General features: G+C 39.1%; 2 protein-coding genes across 2 annotated transcripts; both read right to left on the bottom strand.

The window, feature by feature from the left end:
- Positions 1-2,717: 2,717 nt before the first annotated feature.
- LOC142230950 (uncharacterized) lies at positions 2,718-10,330 on the bottom strand. The gene is made up of 2 exons (XM_075301567.1): positions 10,259-10,330; positions 2,718-4,269 (listed from the first exon to the last, which is right to left on the bottom strand). Exons 1-2 carry the CDS (start codon positions 10,328-10,330, stop codon positions 2,935-2,937), a joined length of 1,407 nt encoding a protein of 468 aa, XP_075157682.1. The 3' UTR covers positions 2,718-2,934.
- Positions 10,331-14,113: 3,783 nt separating this feature from the next.
- Positions 14,114-15,830, bottom strand: LOC142230258 (uncharacterized). The gene is made up of 2 exons (XM_075300911.1): positions 15,751-15,830; positions 14,114-15,660 (listed from the first exon to the last, which is right to left on the bottom strand). Exons 1-2 carry the CDS (start codon positions 15,754-15,756, stop codon positions 14,302-14,304), a joined length of 1,365 nt encoding a protein of 454 aa, XP_075157026.1. The 5' UTR covers positions 15,757-15,830; the 3' UTR covers positions 14,114-14,301.
- Positions 15,831-16,999: the final 1,169 nt, after the last annotated feature.

Here is a 16,999-nt window from a genome sequence, read left to right as displayed (position 1 = left end):
TGGTTAGTGTGTTGGCTTACAAAGTCCATGGTCCGCGGTTCGATTCTCCGTCCAGGCGAAAGGTAAAAAAAATTTAAAAATTTATAAAATCGTATAATTTCTTCTACATTGTTGGTATTACAGGAAAAGGTGTTAAGAACCAAAAAACCTCGTGGATGTGAGAAAGATGTGAGGGAAAATGCAATTAGCAAGAAAACAATGTTTTTTTGAGTTAGTCAAAAAAATTGTTTTTACATCCTGGAAAAGAATAAACGTTTATCACAAAAAGTATATACTTTTCTTCCAAATACACTTCCTTACAGCGAAAGGCAAATGAGAAACGAACTTTGTTTGTCTAAAATTTCGTTTGGGAGGAAAGAATTATTTTTTTTGCGTGTAGAAGTATTCCCTCTTGTGAAAAACCTCACGTGTTTTTCACAATATAAAGAACACACGGCAAGCAAAAGAAATTTATTTCTGTCGCAAGAACATATCGAGATGATAAATACCGCACGCATCAATTAAGAAAAAACTACCTGATTTAAAATTTTGCCATTTATATTTCGGGATTAAAGGACAAAAACAAATATTAACCATCGAAAATAGCTTTCGCCATTAAGAACTAAACAGTTCTGCATGCGTTTGAACCAATTTTCGAAGCACTTTTGCCACTCTGATTTAGGTATGTATCTTCAAAAGTGCATTCTGAACGTATCAACCGTTTCTGTAGGTATCGAAAAACGTTGACCTTTCATTTTATCTTTTACGTACGGGAATAAAAAGAATCATATGTGCGTGAAGATAAATTGAAAATTTAACTAGCCGGGACACTAACCAGGTAGTTTTTGCCTGCCCACCTAATAACTTAATTACAATTTGGGAAGAAAAAATATTTAATAATATTTTTTCTTCCCACACAATATATTTTGGTATCAAATGAAAGCTCTTGAGGAGTACTACAAAGTGGTTGTTATACCCACCACCATAGAATGGTGATGGGGGTATACTAAGTTTGTCATTCCGTTTGTAACACATCGAAATATAGATTTCCGACTATATAAAGTATAGATATTCTTGATCAGGGAGAAATTCTAAGACGATATAACCATGTCCGTCTGTCTGTTGTAATCGCGCTACATCCTTCAATAATGGCGCTATCGTCCTGAAATTTGGTACAGATTCATGTTTTGTTTGCAGGCAGGTCAAGTTCGAAGATGGACTATATCGGTCCAAGTTTTCATATAGTCCCCATATAAACCGACCTCCCGATTTGGGGTCTTGGGCTTTTAAAAACCGTAGTTTTTACCCAATTTGTCTGAAATTGGAAATCTAGAGGGCTTGTAGGACCATCAAAGAGTGTGCCGAAAATGGTGCCTATCGGTCCATGTTTTGGTATAGCCCCCATATAGACCGATTTCCGGATTATGTTTCTTGGGCGTTTAGAAACTGTGTTTTTATCAGATTTGCCTGAAATTGGTGAAATGGTGTGTCGAAAATGGGGTGTATCGGTCCATGTTTTGGTATAGACCCCATATAGACCGATCTCCCGATTTTACTTCTTGGGCGTCTAGAAACACCCATAGAGTCGACTGCTGTTTACTTTCGGGGTCACACGCGTAAATCCACGATTCATCACCTGTCACGGTTTCAAAGGTGTGTTTCGAAGCCCCACGATCATATTTTTGGAGCATTTCTCCAATCGACACGAGTCTTTTTTGAACGATTGACAAATTGTGTGGGATCCAACACGAACAAATTATTTTGACGGTCAAAAGTTAATGAATAAATGCTGGTCCCACTATTGTCTAAGCTTGTTTTAATCCCACGACCATCAATGGTTTCCAGAACAATTACTGATTTTGGACGAGCTTCACGAAATTCGTCTTGGTGTGAACTACGATATCGGATGAACTAACCATACCATCGATGAACACTAATCCTTGACGGAGCTTCATGGCCAAAAATTGAATTAAGTTAATCGATGCACTGTTGTCGAGTTAATCCACGTTGAAAAAATAATCGCACGAATACGTTCACAATTTAATTTCGTGTTTTTGGCAAGATGAATCTTTTAAGTTCCTTTAAACAACACAATCTCATGAATGTCAAGCTTTACGACAGAACTGTCAGTTGGTGGATATAAAAGGCAACCCTTGAATCGAGAACTATTCAAAGCGAAAACGGAACATAGTGTCTGTTGTAAAAAGCGGCTTTGGTAACTCGAAGAAACGTCACTTTATCAAAATTCAAGCTTGTAATACCAACGAAAATTGGACTGATTGAAATTTCCGGATACAACAAGGGTGCGAATATGTTTTGGTATCCCTTACAAGAGTTACATTCAGACCAAATAGAAAACTGGCTTATTATGGTCAAAGAAATCTGATCGACTCCCTTAGCTGATGTATGCATACTTTAATCCACGTGCTAATCTATTATGCACTGGATGATGTGACATAGGTAACGGATCGATTCGCGGAGTTTTTAAGGTCATTTCACTGAAGCTTTGATTAACGATCTTGAATGGCACATCTGCACCGCTTCTTTAACACCAGGTTTAAGTTCGATGATGGATGAGATAAACGGTAAGCTAATCGCTTGTTTGCTGGCAGTTTGACCATTTTTTTTATTGAGTGTAGACACGCAAGAGGGCCCACTGGGACGACAGTACCAAGATAAAGTCATTTTACCTCTAAAGCGATCATGATAATTACGAAATGAGTAGGAAGACGAATTGATTTTTTTTTAATTTTAAATTTTATTTTAATTTTAGTTTTTCGATGTTGGTTTTCTTTAACTAAACATGTATGGATGCAAATGGTGGATTTTGTACAAAGTGAGAGCCGTTGATGTAACAGCAGATGGGTCTATGGCGAGCTTACATAACTAAATTAAGATAATCAAAGCTAACTAAACTAGTGTGAGGAGACCGGAGAGGCCTAAATGAAATCAGACTTATTGCCAACCTCCGGCGGGGGCACCTCCATAACCACCAGCTCCGGCGCCAGCACCAGCACCGCCATCAATACCCAAGGCACCAATGACCTTGAGGGATTTAAGGGTTTCGAGGGCATCATCGAAACCACCAGCACCGCCAGCACCACCACCTCCATAACCGCCATGGCTGCCAGCAGAATATCCGCCGTGACCACCTGCGGAAGCTCCTCCTTGTTCGTGGATAACTTGAATGGTTTTGACTTCTTCAGCGCCACCTCCATAGCCACCGTGACCGCCGGCTGAGAAACCACCAGCATCGGCTCCACCTTGCTCATGGATAACTTGGATGGTTTTGACTTCTTCAGCGCCACCAGCACCATAGCCGCCATGACCGCCACCAGAGTAACCACCGTGACCGCCAGCAGAAGCACCTCCTTGTTCATGGATAACTTGAATGGTTTTGACTTCTTCAGCAGCACCACCACCATAGCCGCCACCAGAGTAACCACCGTGACCGCCAGCAGAAGCACCTCCTTGTTCATGGATAACTTGAATGGTTTTGACTTCTTCAGCGCCACCAGCACCATAGCCGCCATGACCGCCACCAGAGTAACCACCGTGACCGCCAGCAGAAGCACCTCCTTGTTCATGGATAACTTGAATGGTTTTGACTTCTTCAGCGCCACCAGCACCATAGCCGCCATGACCGCCACCAGAGTAACCACCGTGACCGCCTGCAGATGCACCTCCTTGTTGATGAATAACTTGAATGGTTTTGACTTGTTCAGCACCTCCATGGCCGCCGGTATGACCACCGCCGCCTGAGTATCCACCATGACCACCAGCACCACCTTCATGGATAACTTTAATAGTTTTGACTTCACCTCCGGCACCACCATGACCGCCAGCTCCTCCATGCCCACCGCCGTATCCGCCATGACCACCAGCTTGTTGTTGGTGTATGACTTTAATGGTCTTGACTTCACCTCCGGCACCACCGTGACCACCATGTCCACCATATCCTCCATGACCACCAGCAGAAGCACCACCTTCAGCATGAATAACTTTTACGGTTACAGCACCACCGGCACCGCCACCATGACCTCCATGGCCACCATGACCACCTCCGTAACCGCCTTGGCCGCCTCCAGCACCGGCTCCGCCATCAGCATGGACAACTTTAATGGTGTGTACGGCTCCACCGGCATCACCGCCGCCACCATAACCACCACCACCATGACTGTGGCCGCCTCCACCATAACCGCCACCACCACCACCACCACCTCCAGAGCTACCTCCAAGGAAGCCTGCGGAACATGATGCTACTAAAACTGCCAATACGCAAACGAAAACCTATGAAGGATATTAAGATATAATCACCATTAGTAAATTTGTTGCTACATTATCACCATATCGATTATGGGACTACCTTCATTTTGGGAATCTTCCTGCTTCACTTAATGGGAGGGAGATTCAAGAAAATTTGTTCAAGTTACTATGGAGAACTTGAATGAAACTGATATAATTCATCTGGCATTCGCGGCGTTTTATATGAAACACAAAATCCAAGATGAGTTTCAAACAAGGCGGAAGCCCCAACAACCACTCGAGATGCTACTAGCAATCATCTACGTAACGGCTAACGCTATTCCAGTATATGTAATGACCTACTAATGCGATGCTATTTAGCCCATATAGGGAATATTCATTACATATCGAATATATCTACAGTTCGTGGGACCATTTGTGTTTGTCGATGGAATCCAATTAAGTTAAATTAATTACCAATTTGAAATATGCTACTGCACGTTTTGAATGACTACTCCCCCTCCCCCTTTCCAAAAAAAAAAATAAAGATTACCGAATAATTTCTTTTCGAAATTATTTATTCCAACTGGTTGATTATAAATTCACTCTGCTAAAACCAAATATGACGTAGATGGCAAATTGGCTTCAAGTGGTTTATGGTAGTAAACAAACCATGACCTAGGTCACAAGGTCGATATTTGTTTTCTTGTTAGCCATATTCGCACAACTCAATGGTATGTGAATGTTCGTGGAGAATGTGGAGGAAAGATGCAGTTCCCTTCGACCAAAATTTCGTTTATTTTTATACTCCTCGCATTTATTTAAAACCTGACGAAAAAGAAAGTATATTTAAATATCTGATATTTGCTCTGGTACGTTTCCACAATAGGATTGGAATCCTTTTGAAGTGGACCATTGTCATATCTCATTTCTTGTATAGAAAATTTCTGCATGATTCGGTTTTTGCTATAATGTCAAGATGGCGTCTCACGGTATCTACCGAATGCGAAACATTTTTTTGTAGAAGTAGGACGAATCCACTACTTCCCTATCATAGGGCAGTGGTCCCCAAAATAGGTGTTTATCCCATCGCGTGTCATGGTATCTACCGAATGCGAAACACTTTTGGCCGAATCCACTTCTTCCCTGTCACTTAGTGCAGTTGTCCATCACGTCCATCATGGAACCTCCCCCTTGCCCTACTTTTTGAAGCTTGGAACAAAATTATGCGATTTGCTTGAAATTTTCATTGAATGTTGGGGTCAGCATCTAGACAAAAATCCGCTACATTATTTTTCGATATTTGGTCGTGGAGTGGGACCACCCCTTTGCCCGACTTTTTACAGTGAAAACAAAACTAAACTCCACCGACTGACATTTTGCGGAAAAAATGGGTGAGGTTATGAAATTTATATCAGGTTCCTGATTTTTTTTATAAAAATAAAAGGGCATAGGGAGACATCCGCGTCTCTTAAGTACATACAGAGAAAAAATTAAACTTTACCGAGTTACTTGAAATTTACAGAGGACTGGGGAGAGGTTACGATATTAATAGTTGATACCTGATTTTGTGATATTTGGATGGAAGAGAGGCCGCCTCTTTAGGCTTATAATTTGCTTGACATATTCTGGGACGTTTACAAAAGATACGCTACATCACTTTTCGATATTTGGTCGGAGAGGAGGTCCTCCACTAAAACTGCAAAAAAAATCTTAAGTTTTCTTGAAATTTACAAAGGCAGTGGGGGAAGGTTATGAACGAAGAGGCAACCTTCCTTGCCCCACACTTGAAGGAAAGTTTCAAGAATTTTCAGGGAAGGTTAGGGGTGCTATTCACTACGGTGTTTGTCGATATTGTATCGGGGAAAGTGAAGTACCTTTAAAACAATAGAGCAAAATTTAAACATCTCCGATCTACTTGAAATTTACAGGGAACATGGGAGGAAGTGATTAAATTTATACATCATTTTAAAATTAGTATATGATTGAAATAAACTTTGTCGATTTACTTCGATAGAATTTATAGGGACCATTGAGTAGTTGTGAAATTAATATAGGGTACGTGATAGTCCGATATCAGGTCGGAGTGGAGCGAAGGTGGGGAGAGGGTTCCCTTTTGTCCGTTTTTTTTTCTTAAATTAAAAGTAGAGGTTTGTCCGTAAATGGGAACTCGGTACATAATTTTATGATTTTTGCACAGGCCTCTGCCAGACTTCTTTTTAGTAAATAACTTAAATTTACATGAAATTGGCATTTTAGCAAATGTTAATGTGGTAAAATTTTTTTACTACTTTTGCTTTTTCCGATTTATTGGATGGGAAACAGTAATTCTTTGTATGTTATTATAATATAGTGCTTAATTTTCAGATATGTTGAGGAGAAGAATACCTTTCCTTGACAAACCACACTTAAAATTCACAAGAAATGTAGAAGATTGTCCAACTACTTGAATACAGAACATTTAAAAAGTTTGGAGGAAAGGGTACACCCTCTCCCCGACATTTTTTAAAACGAACCGTTTTACATATGCATATCCGCCGTATTTGTACCTATAAACGAAAAAGCAAGTACTCCGATTTCTTTGAAAGAATTCTAATCTTTTCGAATTTGTTTTCAGCACGAAGGATATGGTTGACTAAGATAACGCAAAATGTTCCTACAAATACGTTTCGGAAGGCGCAGCGAAGCGGGCCGGGTTACGCTAGTTAAATTATAAATATAAAATGGTTCATGTTTTTCAGATCTTTTTCATTCATTATTTCACAAGATTTTAAAAAAATATAATCGTCTTCATATAGATTTTTGTACTTTTAATTTAGTGTTTTGGTGAAAAATACGAACATAGTACTCACCTTAAGGTTAGATAGTGGTAGCCCGATATTTAGGCTAACTTAAGAGTTGTAAGCTGCAGTCGGATAAACCATACAACAGAGGTTCGCGTATGAGCTCAAATTTGTCCTTAGGTTAGGTGACAGCCCCATGTATCAGGCTCACTTAGACTATTCAGTCTATTGTGATACCACATTGGTGAACTTCTCTCTTATCACTGAGTGCTGCCCGATTCCATGTTAAGGTCAATGACAAGGGACCTCCTTTTTATAGCCGAGTCCGAACGGCGTTCCACATTGCAGTGAAACCACTTAGAGAAGCTTGAAACCCTCAGAAATGTCACCAGCATTACTGAGGTGGGATAATCTACCGCTGAAAAACTTTTTGGTGTTCGGTCGAAGCAGGAATCGAACCCACGACCTTGTGTATACAAGGCGGGCATGCTAACCATTGCACCACGGTGGCTCCCAATTTGTCCTTACATTACAGAACAAATATCATAATAACATGCGACAACTTAGAGGAAGCATAAAAATCAACAATAAAGACAGACGACAAGAAGCTGGAGCCGTTTGTTAAAAAAGGAATAAAAAATAGAAAAAAACCGCATATACGAGTATATGCAAAACAATATATAGGTTCATTGTGATTCCTCATGGTAATTTTCTCAACTCCTTTCTGAAGTGGTTTTTGTAGTCGCTTCAGGACTTCTATTTATTCGTCGCCCTTAAAGTCACTAAAAACATCCAACCAGAAGTACTGATGAAGGCGATTATGTTCTTAAGCTACACCCCCGCAGATCGGCGAGAGCCTGAAATTATACTATTAAGTCTAATATGATATTATAGCTAAACTTCACCCTTATCCATGAGTGTTGTGCTCTAAAATAAGTGGTTTGAAGCGGAGTTTTACACAATTTTTGAAACCATCTATAGAAGCTTTGAAAAACGGGGAAATCTCACACTGTAAAAATATTTTTTACGTGGGGACGTTAAAAAACCCCAACCCCCAACATTTTGAATGGAAATTTTTATACCCTCCACCATAGGATGGGGGTATATTAACTTTGTCATTCCGTTTGTAACACATCGAAATATTGCTCTAAGACCCCATAAAGTATATATATTCTGGGTCGTGGTGAAATTCTGAGTCGATCTAAGCATGTCCGTCCGTCTGTCCGTCTGTCCGTCTGTCCGTCCGTCCGTCTGTCCGTCTGTCCGGCTGTCCGTCCGTCTGTGGAAATCACGCTAACTTCCGAACGAAACAAGCTATCGACTTGAAACTTGGCACAAGTAGTTGTTATTGATGTAGGTCGGATGGTATTGAAAATGGGCCATATCGGACCACGTTTACGTATAGTCCCCATATAAACCGATCCCCAAATTTGACTTGGGGAGCCTCCCGGAGCAGCAAAATTCATCCGATCCGGTTGAAATTTGGTACGTAGTCTTAGTATACGGTCTCTAACAACCATGCAAAAATTGGTCCATATCGGTCCATAATTATATATAGCTCCCATATAAACCGATCCCCAGATTTGACCACCGGAGCCTCTTGGAGGAGCAAAATTCATCCGATCCGGTTGAAAATTAGTACATGGTCTTAGTATACGGTTTTTAACAACCATGCAAAAATTGGTCCATATCGGTCCATAATTATATATAGCCCCCATATAAACCGATCCCCAGATTTGACCTCCGGAGCCTCTTGGTGGGGCAAAATTCATCCGATCCGGTTGAAATTTGGTACCTGATGTTAGTTTACGGCCTCTAATAACCATGCAAAAATTGGTCCATATCGGTCCATAATTATATATATCCCCCATATAAACCGATCCCCAGATTTGACCTCCGGAGCCTCTTGGAAGAGCAAAATTCATCCGATCCAGTTGAAATTTGGTACATGGTGTTAGTATATGGTCTCTAACAACCATGCAAAAATTGGTCCATATCGGTCCATAATTATATATAGTTCCCATATAAACCGTCCCCAGATTTGACGTCCGGAACCTCTTGGAGGAGCAAAAGTCATCCGATACGGTTGAAATTTGGTACATTTTGTCAATATATGCCTCTAACAGCCATGTAAAAATTGGTCCATATCGGTCTTTAGTTATATATAGCCGATGACTTATTACACAAAAATTGGTCCATATCGCCAAAAATAATCTACCAAAACTTTATTTCCATAGAAAATTTTGTCAAATTTTATTACTATAGAAAGTTTTGTCAAAATTTCATTTCTATAGAAAGTTTTGTCAAAAGTTTATTTCTATACAAATGTTTGTCAAAATTTTATTTCCATAGAAAATTTTGTCAAAATTTTATTTCTATAGAAAATTTTGTCAAAATTTTATTTCTATAGAAAATTTTGTCAAATTTTATTACTATAGAAAGTTTTGTCAAAAGTTTATTTCTATAGAAATGTTTGTCAAAATTTTATTTCTATAGAAAATTTTGTAAAAAAATTATTTCTGTAGAAAATTTTGTCAACATTTTATTTCTATACAAAATTTTGTCAAAATTTTATTTCTATACAAAATTTTGTCAAAATTTTATTTCTATACAAAATTTTGTCAACATTTTATTTCTATAGAAATTTTTGTCAAAATTGTATTGCTATAGAAAATTTTGTCAACATTTTACTTCCATAGAAAATTTTGTCAACATTTTATTTCTATAGAAAATTTTGTCAAGTTTTTATTTCTATAGAAAATTTTGTCAAATTTTTATTTCTATAGAAGATTTTGTCAAAATTTTATTTCTATAGAATTTTTGTCAAGGTTTCATTTCTATAGAAAATTTTGTCAAAATTTTATTTCTATAGAAAATTTTGTCAAACTAGATTATATACGTATATAATCGGCCTTTTTTTGTTTAATATATACCCCGTATGGGCTAACTTACAATTTAGAAGACAGTGTTAAAAAGTTTTACGATACCTTGCCATCGGCAAGTGTTATCGCAACCCAAGTAATTCGATTGTGGATGACAGCCTTTAGTAGAAGTTCCTACGCAATCCATGGTGGAGGGTACATAAGATTCGGCCTGGCCGAACTTACGGCCGTATATACTTGTTTAACTTTAAAAGATTCCTTTTTACTTATTATTTTCATTAATTTTCTTTCTAGTTTTTTTGATTTTGAAAAAACGCTCCTGCCGTGAGTTGAACCTGGATACGTTGACATCATAATAGAATGCCTTACCATACTCAGCCACAAATGCCATTGAAAGCGTCGATACGATTGATTGTCATGTATGACACCGAAGTATAACATTCTAACTAGTTCTCGAAATGTTCTTTATTATTATGAATAAAGAATGCAAGTTAAAATCTCGAAAGTAGCGGATTGTTTAACCTTGAACTTTGTCTTCACTTACAAGTTTTACCGTCGAACCCACCTAATTATATTCTTTTGTTGAACAAACCAAATTCTATTAAACATTTCGCCCCACCCCTAGCACTCCAAAGCAAGAAGTATACGACTCCCCCATATAGTCGGACACAAGAAATTCTTGATTCATTCTTTCTTCTTTGTATCGTTATTCAACTATATTCGTTCTCGTAAATATTATATATTATTGATCAGCTTCAGGCACTCCTCTTTCTAATGGCATATACCTTTGCAACTACCTATGTAGTTCTTAATCATGCCACTTCATACGCGTTTGGGTTCCCAAAGTTCGAGGCAGATATGAGTCATTCTTGACTTTGGGTCAATGCAAAATTTCTGAACCCAGTATAGATTTGACGTCCAATGATTTCATTTCAGCGAGGCTGTCTGCGGACAATATGTATATGATAACATTAAATCTGTTGATGCGAATATTTCAGCATGAATACTGGACTACTAGTATATTCCAGGTCTTCAGGAAATTGACGTAGTTGGCATTATATCTAGATGCATTGTACCAGTTTTACCAATACACTCAAAGTAATTTGATGAACTATTTCTAGAAATGCTTGGCTATGCAATGTTGCTGAAGTGCTAATTACAGCAGTATAAGACCTTGGGAGAATTCTGTGTTTTAGTCCCTACTTTTACGCTATTGCCTTTTTACACGAGTTCAGGGTTACTGTGATTTTCCTCACCATTTCTTCAATGCAGCTTTCACCTTAATATAACTCTGAAGTACCATTCTATAGGGAGTGGTTACAATTTTGGGGGTGAACGTTGAACTACTCATCCATCTCAGTGAGATATTTGTGTCAGTCTCTGGTCGTTGTAGAGTTGAGAAACATAAAGCCAAAGGATATTGAAGCATCCATCCTGCTTTATTGTCAATATTTAAGCTTGAAAACATTAGAGTGTTTGTGCAATAAAAGTTTCAGATCTACTTGTCCATACGAGAGTTGTCTATTATATTTTGGGATTAGAGAACAAAAATCAAATATTAACCGTTGAAATTCGCTTTATTGTCTTTCAAAATATTCGATATTGTGGTCTATACTCTGCAATTCTGCCACTCTGATTAAGGTAACCTAACCTAACCTAACCTAAGGTATCTCAAAAACCTGAATTTTGAATGCATCAACCGCTTCTTCAGACATCGAACTTTCCACTGCTGTTACCTTCCGGGCTCATACGCGTAAATACCCGCTTCATCACCTGCCACGATGTCATTGAAATGTTTCGAAGCGCCGCGATCGTATTTTTCGAACATTTCTTTCGACCAATTGATACGGGCTCTTTTGAACGATTGATAAATTGTGTGGGATCTAACTCGAACAATTTTTTGGACGCTCAAATGTTCATGCAATATTGAATTTATGCTGGTCCCACAAATGCCTAAGGTTGTCTCAATCTCACGATTGGACACATGACGATCTTGCAATATCAGTTGGCGTGCAGCGTCAATGGTTTCCTGAACAACTGGTACCGGTATAGGACTAGTCCCTGGTGTGTATGGATCAATCTCCATCCTGGTCAAAGCGTATGGAAGGGAGCGGCCATTTCTACGTGCGCTTGTCATTGACGGGTTAAATTTAAACTTTAGGATATGACTTGGATTCATTTCAAGGTACACGTCATGGGGCAACTTAGTAGACCTTACCTCATGAACCAGTCTAGGACAAGCTCTTAGGAACCAATTTCATTTGAGCATCCAAATAGCTCCAGAAAGGAAAAACTTTTGGAATATTGTATTTCAGTAAATGTGTCGTTCCAATAAGATTTTAATATCAAAAGAGTATAGAAATAAAAAAAAATTGCATGAACATTTTAAAATTGCGACAAAGTGGAGCACTGCACGCAAAGAAAAAAAAAACGTTTGGAAAACGTGTACCGAAAACGTTTTTCTTTTGTTACAGTTTTTTGAATTGCTTCGAAAATTTTAAACTTTTATCACCAAAAAAATTCGTTTGTTACAAAATTTTTATTTTTTCAATAAAAAAGTTATTTTTGAAACAACAACACAGCCCATTTCGTTTATATCAAACACTGTTCTTTTCTGACTTTAGGTCTTTAATAAGACACATTTTACAGGTCAAAATTTAATATAGTACAATGTAATGTTGAACATTTTTTCGGAATCTTCCGAACATATCTGGAATATATGTAAAAAAAAAGCTTTGGTCGAAGCAGGGATCGTACCCACGACCCTTGGCATGCAAGTCGGACGTAGCAACCACTGCTCCACGGTGCCAAAGTAAGTGTTTGTTTCTGTTAAATAAACTTTGTTTATTCGTTTCGTGGGCGCCACAAGCTATGCTATATAAATATAACTTATATGGATAATTATCTATTGATGACCATAACAGGTACATAGCTCAGTGGTTAGTGTGTTGGCTTATAAAGTGCATGGTCCGCGGTTCGATTCTTCGTCCAGGCGAAAGGTAAAAAAAAAAATTTTAAAAATGTATAAAATCGTATAATTTCTTCTACATTGTTGGTATTACAAGAAAAGGTGTTAAGAATTAAAAAACCTCGTGGATGTGAGAAAGATGTGAGGGAAAATGCAATTAGCAAGAAAACAATGTTTTTTTTTGAGTTAGTCTTTATGAAATTGTTTTTACATCCTGGAAAAGAATAAACGTTTATCACAAAAAGTATATACTTTTCTTCCAAATACACTTCCTTACAGCGAAAGGCAAATGAGAAACGAACTTTGTTTGTCTAAAATTTCGTTTGGGAGGACAGAATTATTTTTTTGCGTGTGGTACCAGTCCTGCAATTTTGCAATTTGTACCAATTTCCCGTAACAAATGTCGTATACCGTCAAAGGACGATTATATGTTTTAGGTCATGTCCGATTCTTAAGTAGAACTTTCGGAACTTTTTCTTCTTGAACCGGTTTAAGGATTGCGAGTTTAAGAATCCTTCGTCAAAGGACGATTATTTGTTTTAGGCCATGTCCGATTCTTAAGTAGAACTTTCGGAAGTAGAACTTTTTCTTCTTGAACCAGTTTAAGGATTGCGAGTTTAAGAATCCTTCGTTTATATAATAAAAGCCATTACTAAACACGATCCTGGGACCTGTCTAGCTAGATGTGGCAATGACTGAGTTGTAGGCAAACACTAAACACCAAGACGTAGGTCCATCCACTTAACCCCACCGTTTTGGGTTAAACTGTTTGAATGTTGATTTAGGATGTATCAAGTATTCATTCATGTGCTTTTGAGCCGTTATATCCTTCTTCAAGTCAGCTCCTACTCTAACTTCACCAATGAGCATTAAAGGTCTGGTGGGCAAATGAGATTGGTCTTAACAATCCAGCATTTCGAAATGGGTGGCTGGCTGGGCCAGGAAACTTTGCAGCACTTGGGAATACACGTCAGATAATGAATCGGAGATACTGGATCGGAGAGTTTGCGAAACTCTATATATATACTCTAGCTGGTACGACGTTCTTGTTGACTTTGGAATAGGTCCTAGAAAACAATCAGCATCAAGCTAGACGTTGCTTTTTCTACATCATCTAATTTGTGCTTGGGAATCGGTTACACAGTTCTTTTAATCTGATCGTTCTGTTTCAGAGTCTAGCTCTTTTTGGTAGATGACATATTTGGATGAGTTGATCCTAATTTCTGGAGAATTAAAAGGGCAAATACGTTTTTTTTAATAAATTTACTAATGAAGTGTTGATGTTTATTCACAGCTTGATGTGGCAACAAATGGATTTATATATAACCTAACTAATTGGTAAAATTGGACTACTTAAAAAACTAGCAACAACACAGGTTTTGGCATTTTGTATCGCGTTACTCTGGGCCAAACATGAGATATATGTTGATCACAGATGGAAGTCTTAATTCCAGCCACCAGCTGGGGCACCACCATAGCCGCCGGCTGAAGCACCGCCATAACCACCAGCGCCGCCGTCAGCACTCAAGGCTCCGATGACCTTAAGGGATTTAAGAGTTTCCAAGGCATCATCAAAACCACCAGCACCGCCAGCGCCGCCAGCACCACCGCCATAGCCGCCAGCAGAATAACCACCGTGACCCCCAGCGGATGTTCCTCCTTGTTCGTGGATAACTTGGATGGTTTTGACTTCTTCAGCAGCACCACCACCATAGCCTCCAGCAGAAAACCCACCATGACCTCCGGCAGATGCTCCACCTTGTTCATGGATAACTTGGATGGTTTTCACTTCTTCGGCACCGCCAGCACCACCACCATAAGAGTAACCGCCACCACCGCCAGCAGAGAAGCCACCAGCAGAAGCACCGCCTTGTTCATGGATAACTTGAATGGTTTTTACTTCTTCGGCACCTCCATGGCCACCGCCGCCAGAATATCCACCATGACCGCCAGCAGCAGCTCCACCTTGTTCATGGATAACTTGGATAGTTTTGACTTCTTCGGCACCACCGCCATAGGAGTAACCGCCACCACCGCCAGCAGAGAAGCCACCAGCAGAAGCACCGCCTTGTTCATGGATAACTTGAATGGTTTTGACTTCTTCGGCACCTCCATGACCACCGCCGCCAGAATATCCACCATGACCGCCAGCAGCAGCACCACCTTCATGAATTACTTTAATAGTTTTGACTTCACCACCGGCTCCACCATGGCCGCCAGCTCCTCCGTGTCCACCATATCCTCCATGTCCGCCATGGCCGCCAGCTTGTTGTTGGTGAATAACCTTGATTGTCTTGACTTCACCACCGTGACCGCCATGACCACCATGAGCACCATGTCCACCATGACCGCCATGTCCACCAAATCCTCCATGACCACCAGCGGAAGCTCCACCTTCGGCATGAATAACTTTAACGGTTACAGCACCACCGGCGCCGCCACCATGACCTCCATGACCACCGTGACCACCATGACCTCCATAACCGCCATGACCACCAGCTGAAGCACCACCTTCGGCATGGACAACTTTTATAGTTTGTACAGCTCCTCCGGCACCACCACCGTGACCGCCATGACCACCGTGTCCGCCATGACCACCATAACCTCCATGACCGCCAGCTGATGCTCCACCTTCAGCATGGACCACTTTAATGGTTTGAACATCACCGCCGCCGCCATAACCGCCACCTCCATGGCTATGACCGCCGCCATAACTGCCGCCACCACCACCGCCTCCTGAGCTACCTCCAAGGAAGCCAGCGGAACATGTTGCCACCAAAACTGCTAACACACAAACGAAAACCTATAATCCACAATAAGGGAGAGAGAGAGTCCATTAGTATCCTCTGTAAATCCGTTGGTGATATTTAAATACTCCAAATACGAGTCCTACCTTCATTTTAGGAATCTTCACGCTTATTTTAATGGGAGATTGAAGTGATTCCTACAAGTGTTTCTTTAGTTTCAATCGAATGAAACTGATACTGTTTCGTTGGAATCATCTTGGTTTTATATGAAAAGACACCTCAAAATTGGAAAATAATTAACATAGACGATGACCCCATGTTAGCCAAAGAAATGCAGTGGGATGTCAAAGTGAGCCATGGCTCCAACAACATTTTCTCTTAGAGTGAACGTAGAAGTGGTATCAGATGGGGTCCAATACCTATCATTTGGAGCTGCCTTACGATTTAATGTTGCATAGGCAATATTAATGTCTTATCTCTTATTTTCCAATCTTCTTTTGCCAGCTCATTCGTTAGTGGTTTGGTGGTATCAGAGATTATTTCATTTTGATATATATATATTTTTTTTTAAGATTCCGATATAAATATTTAGTAGCTGCATCAATTAAACACTTAAGGCCTATTAGTAGCATTACCTAAACAAGTATTTCAGAGATAATGTCTAATTTGAATTTCGTAAGTCAATAAATAATGGACTGATTTTATTTGTATATAAGCCGGTATGCATCTCTTGCGAAATTTTCGGTAGCAAAAATCTACTTAAGTCTCCAACAAATACAATGGTTTGTGTAGAGTGTGTAGAGAAACGTTATGTGCTCAAACCCACCAGAAAGGAAAATGTGAGTTAATTTTAGAAAATTTTAAACTAGTATTACAAACATTGGTGGCGCATTATTGGTAAAATTTACAAATTTTAAGAAATTTTCAACTATTTTGTGGGAGACACGAATTTATTAAATATTTATGCTTCATTAGTGTATAATTTTGACCTTTTTTTAGTTCATTTAACAAATATACAGAAAAAATATATAAAGGAAAATTTTCTTAACGCGTAATAATTCCATGAACTAAAATAGTATTAAATTAGCTTTAGTGCCATATACATAGGGTTCACTTTTTTTTGAGTGTATATGTATGTTTATGTATATATTTTTATAATGAATTAAAATTTTAAAATATTGTCAAACTTTTTTCTTAACACTGTGGTGGAGATTTTACCAATCACTTGGAATGATTTCATTCAACTTTCGATAACAAAAGGACTCAACATATTCTCTTCATTTTACTAGAATCTGCTTCAACCCAAGTTTTGAAGAAGAAATGGCCGCCACTTTTAATTGCAATGTACGTATGTGTTCCAAAGATTTGGTATCTACAATAACGATGGTAATGGTA

This window comes from Haematobia irritans, chromosome 3 (assembly GCF_050003625.1).
Source record: "Haematobia irritans isolate KBUSLIRL chromosome 3, ASM5000362v1, whole genome shotgun sequence".
NCBI classification, from domain to species: domain Eukaryota; kingdom Metazoa; phylum Arthropoda; class Insecta; order Diptera; family Muscidae; genus Haematobia; species Haematobia irritans.
This window is presented reverse-complemented; position numbering and strand designations above follow the sequence as displayed.

What these genes read in the sequence shown, in the direction of transcription:
- LOC142230950 (XM_075301567.1), bottom strand. Translation starts at nt 10,330, where the DNA reads ATGTTATACTTCGGTGTCATACATGACAATCAATCGTATCGACGCTTT. An exon ending in GGCATTTGTGGCTGAGTATG is followed by an intron (nt 4,270 to 10,258) that starts GTAAGGCATTCT and finishes TATCCTTCATAG; the next exon opens with GTTTTCGTTTGCGTATTGGC.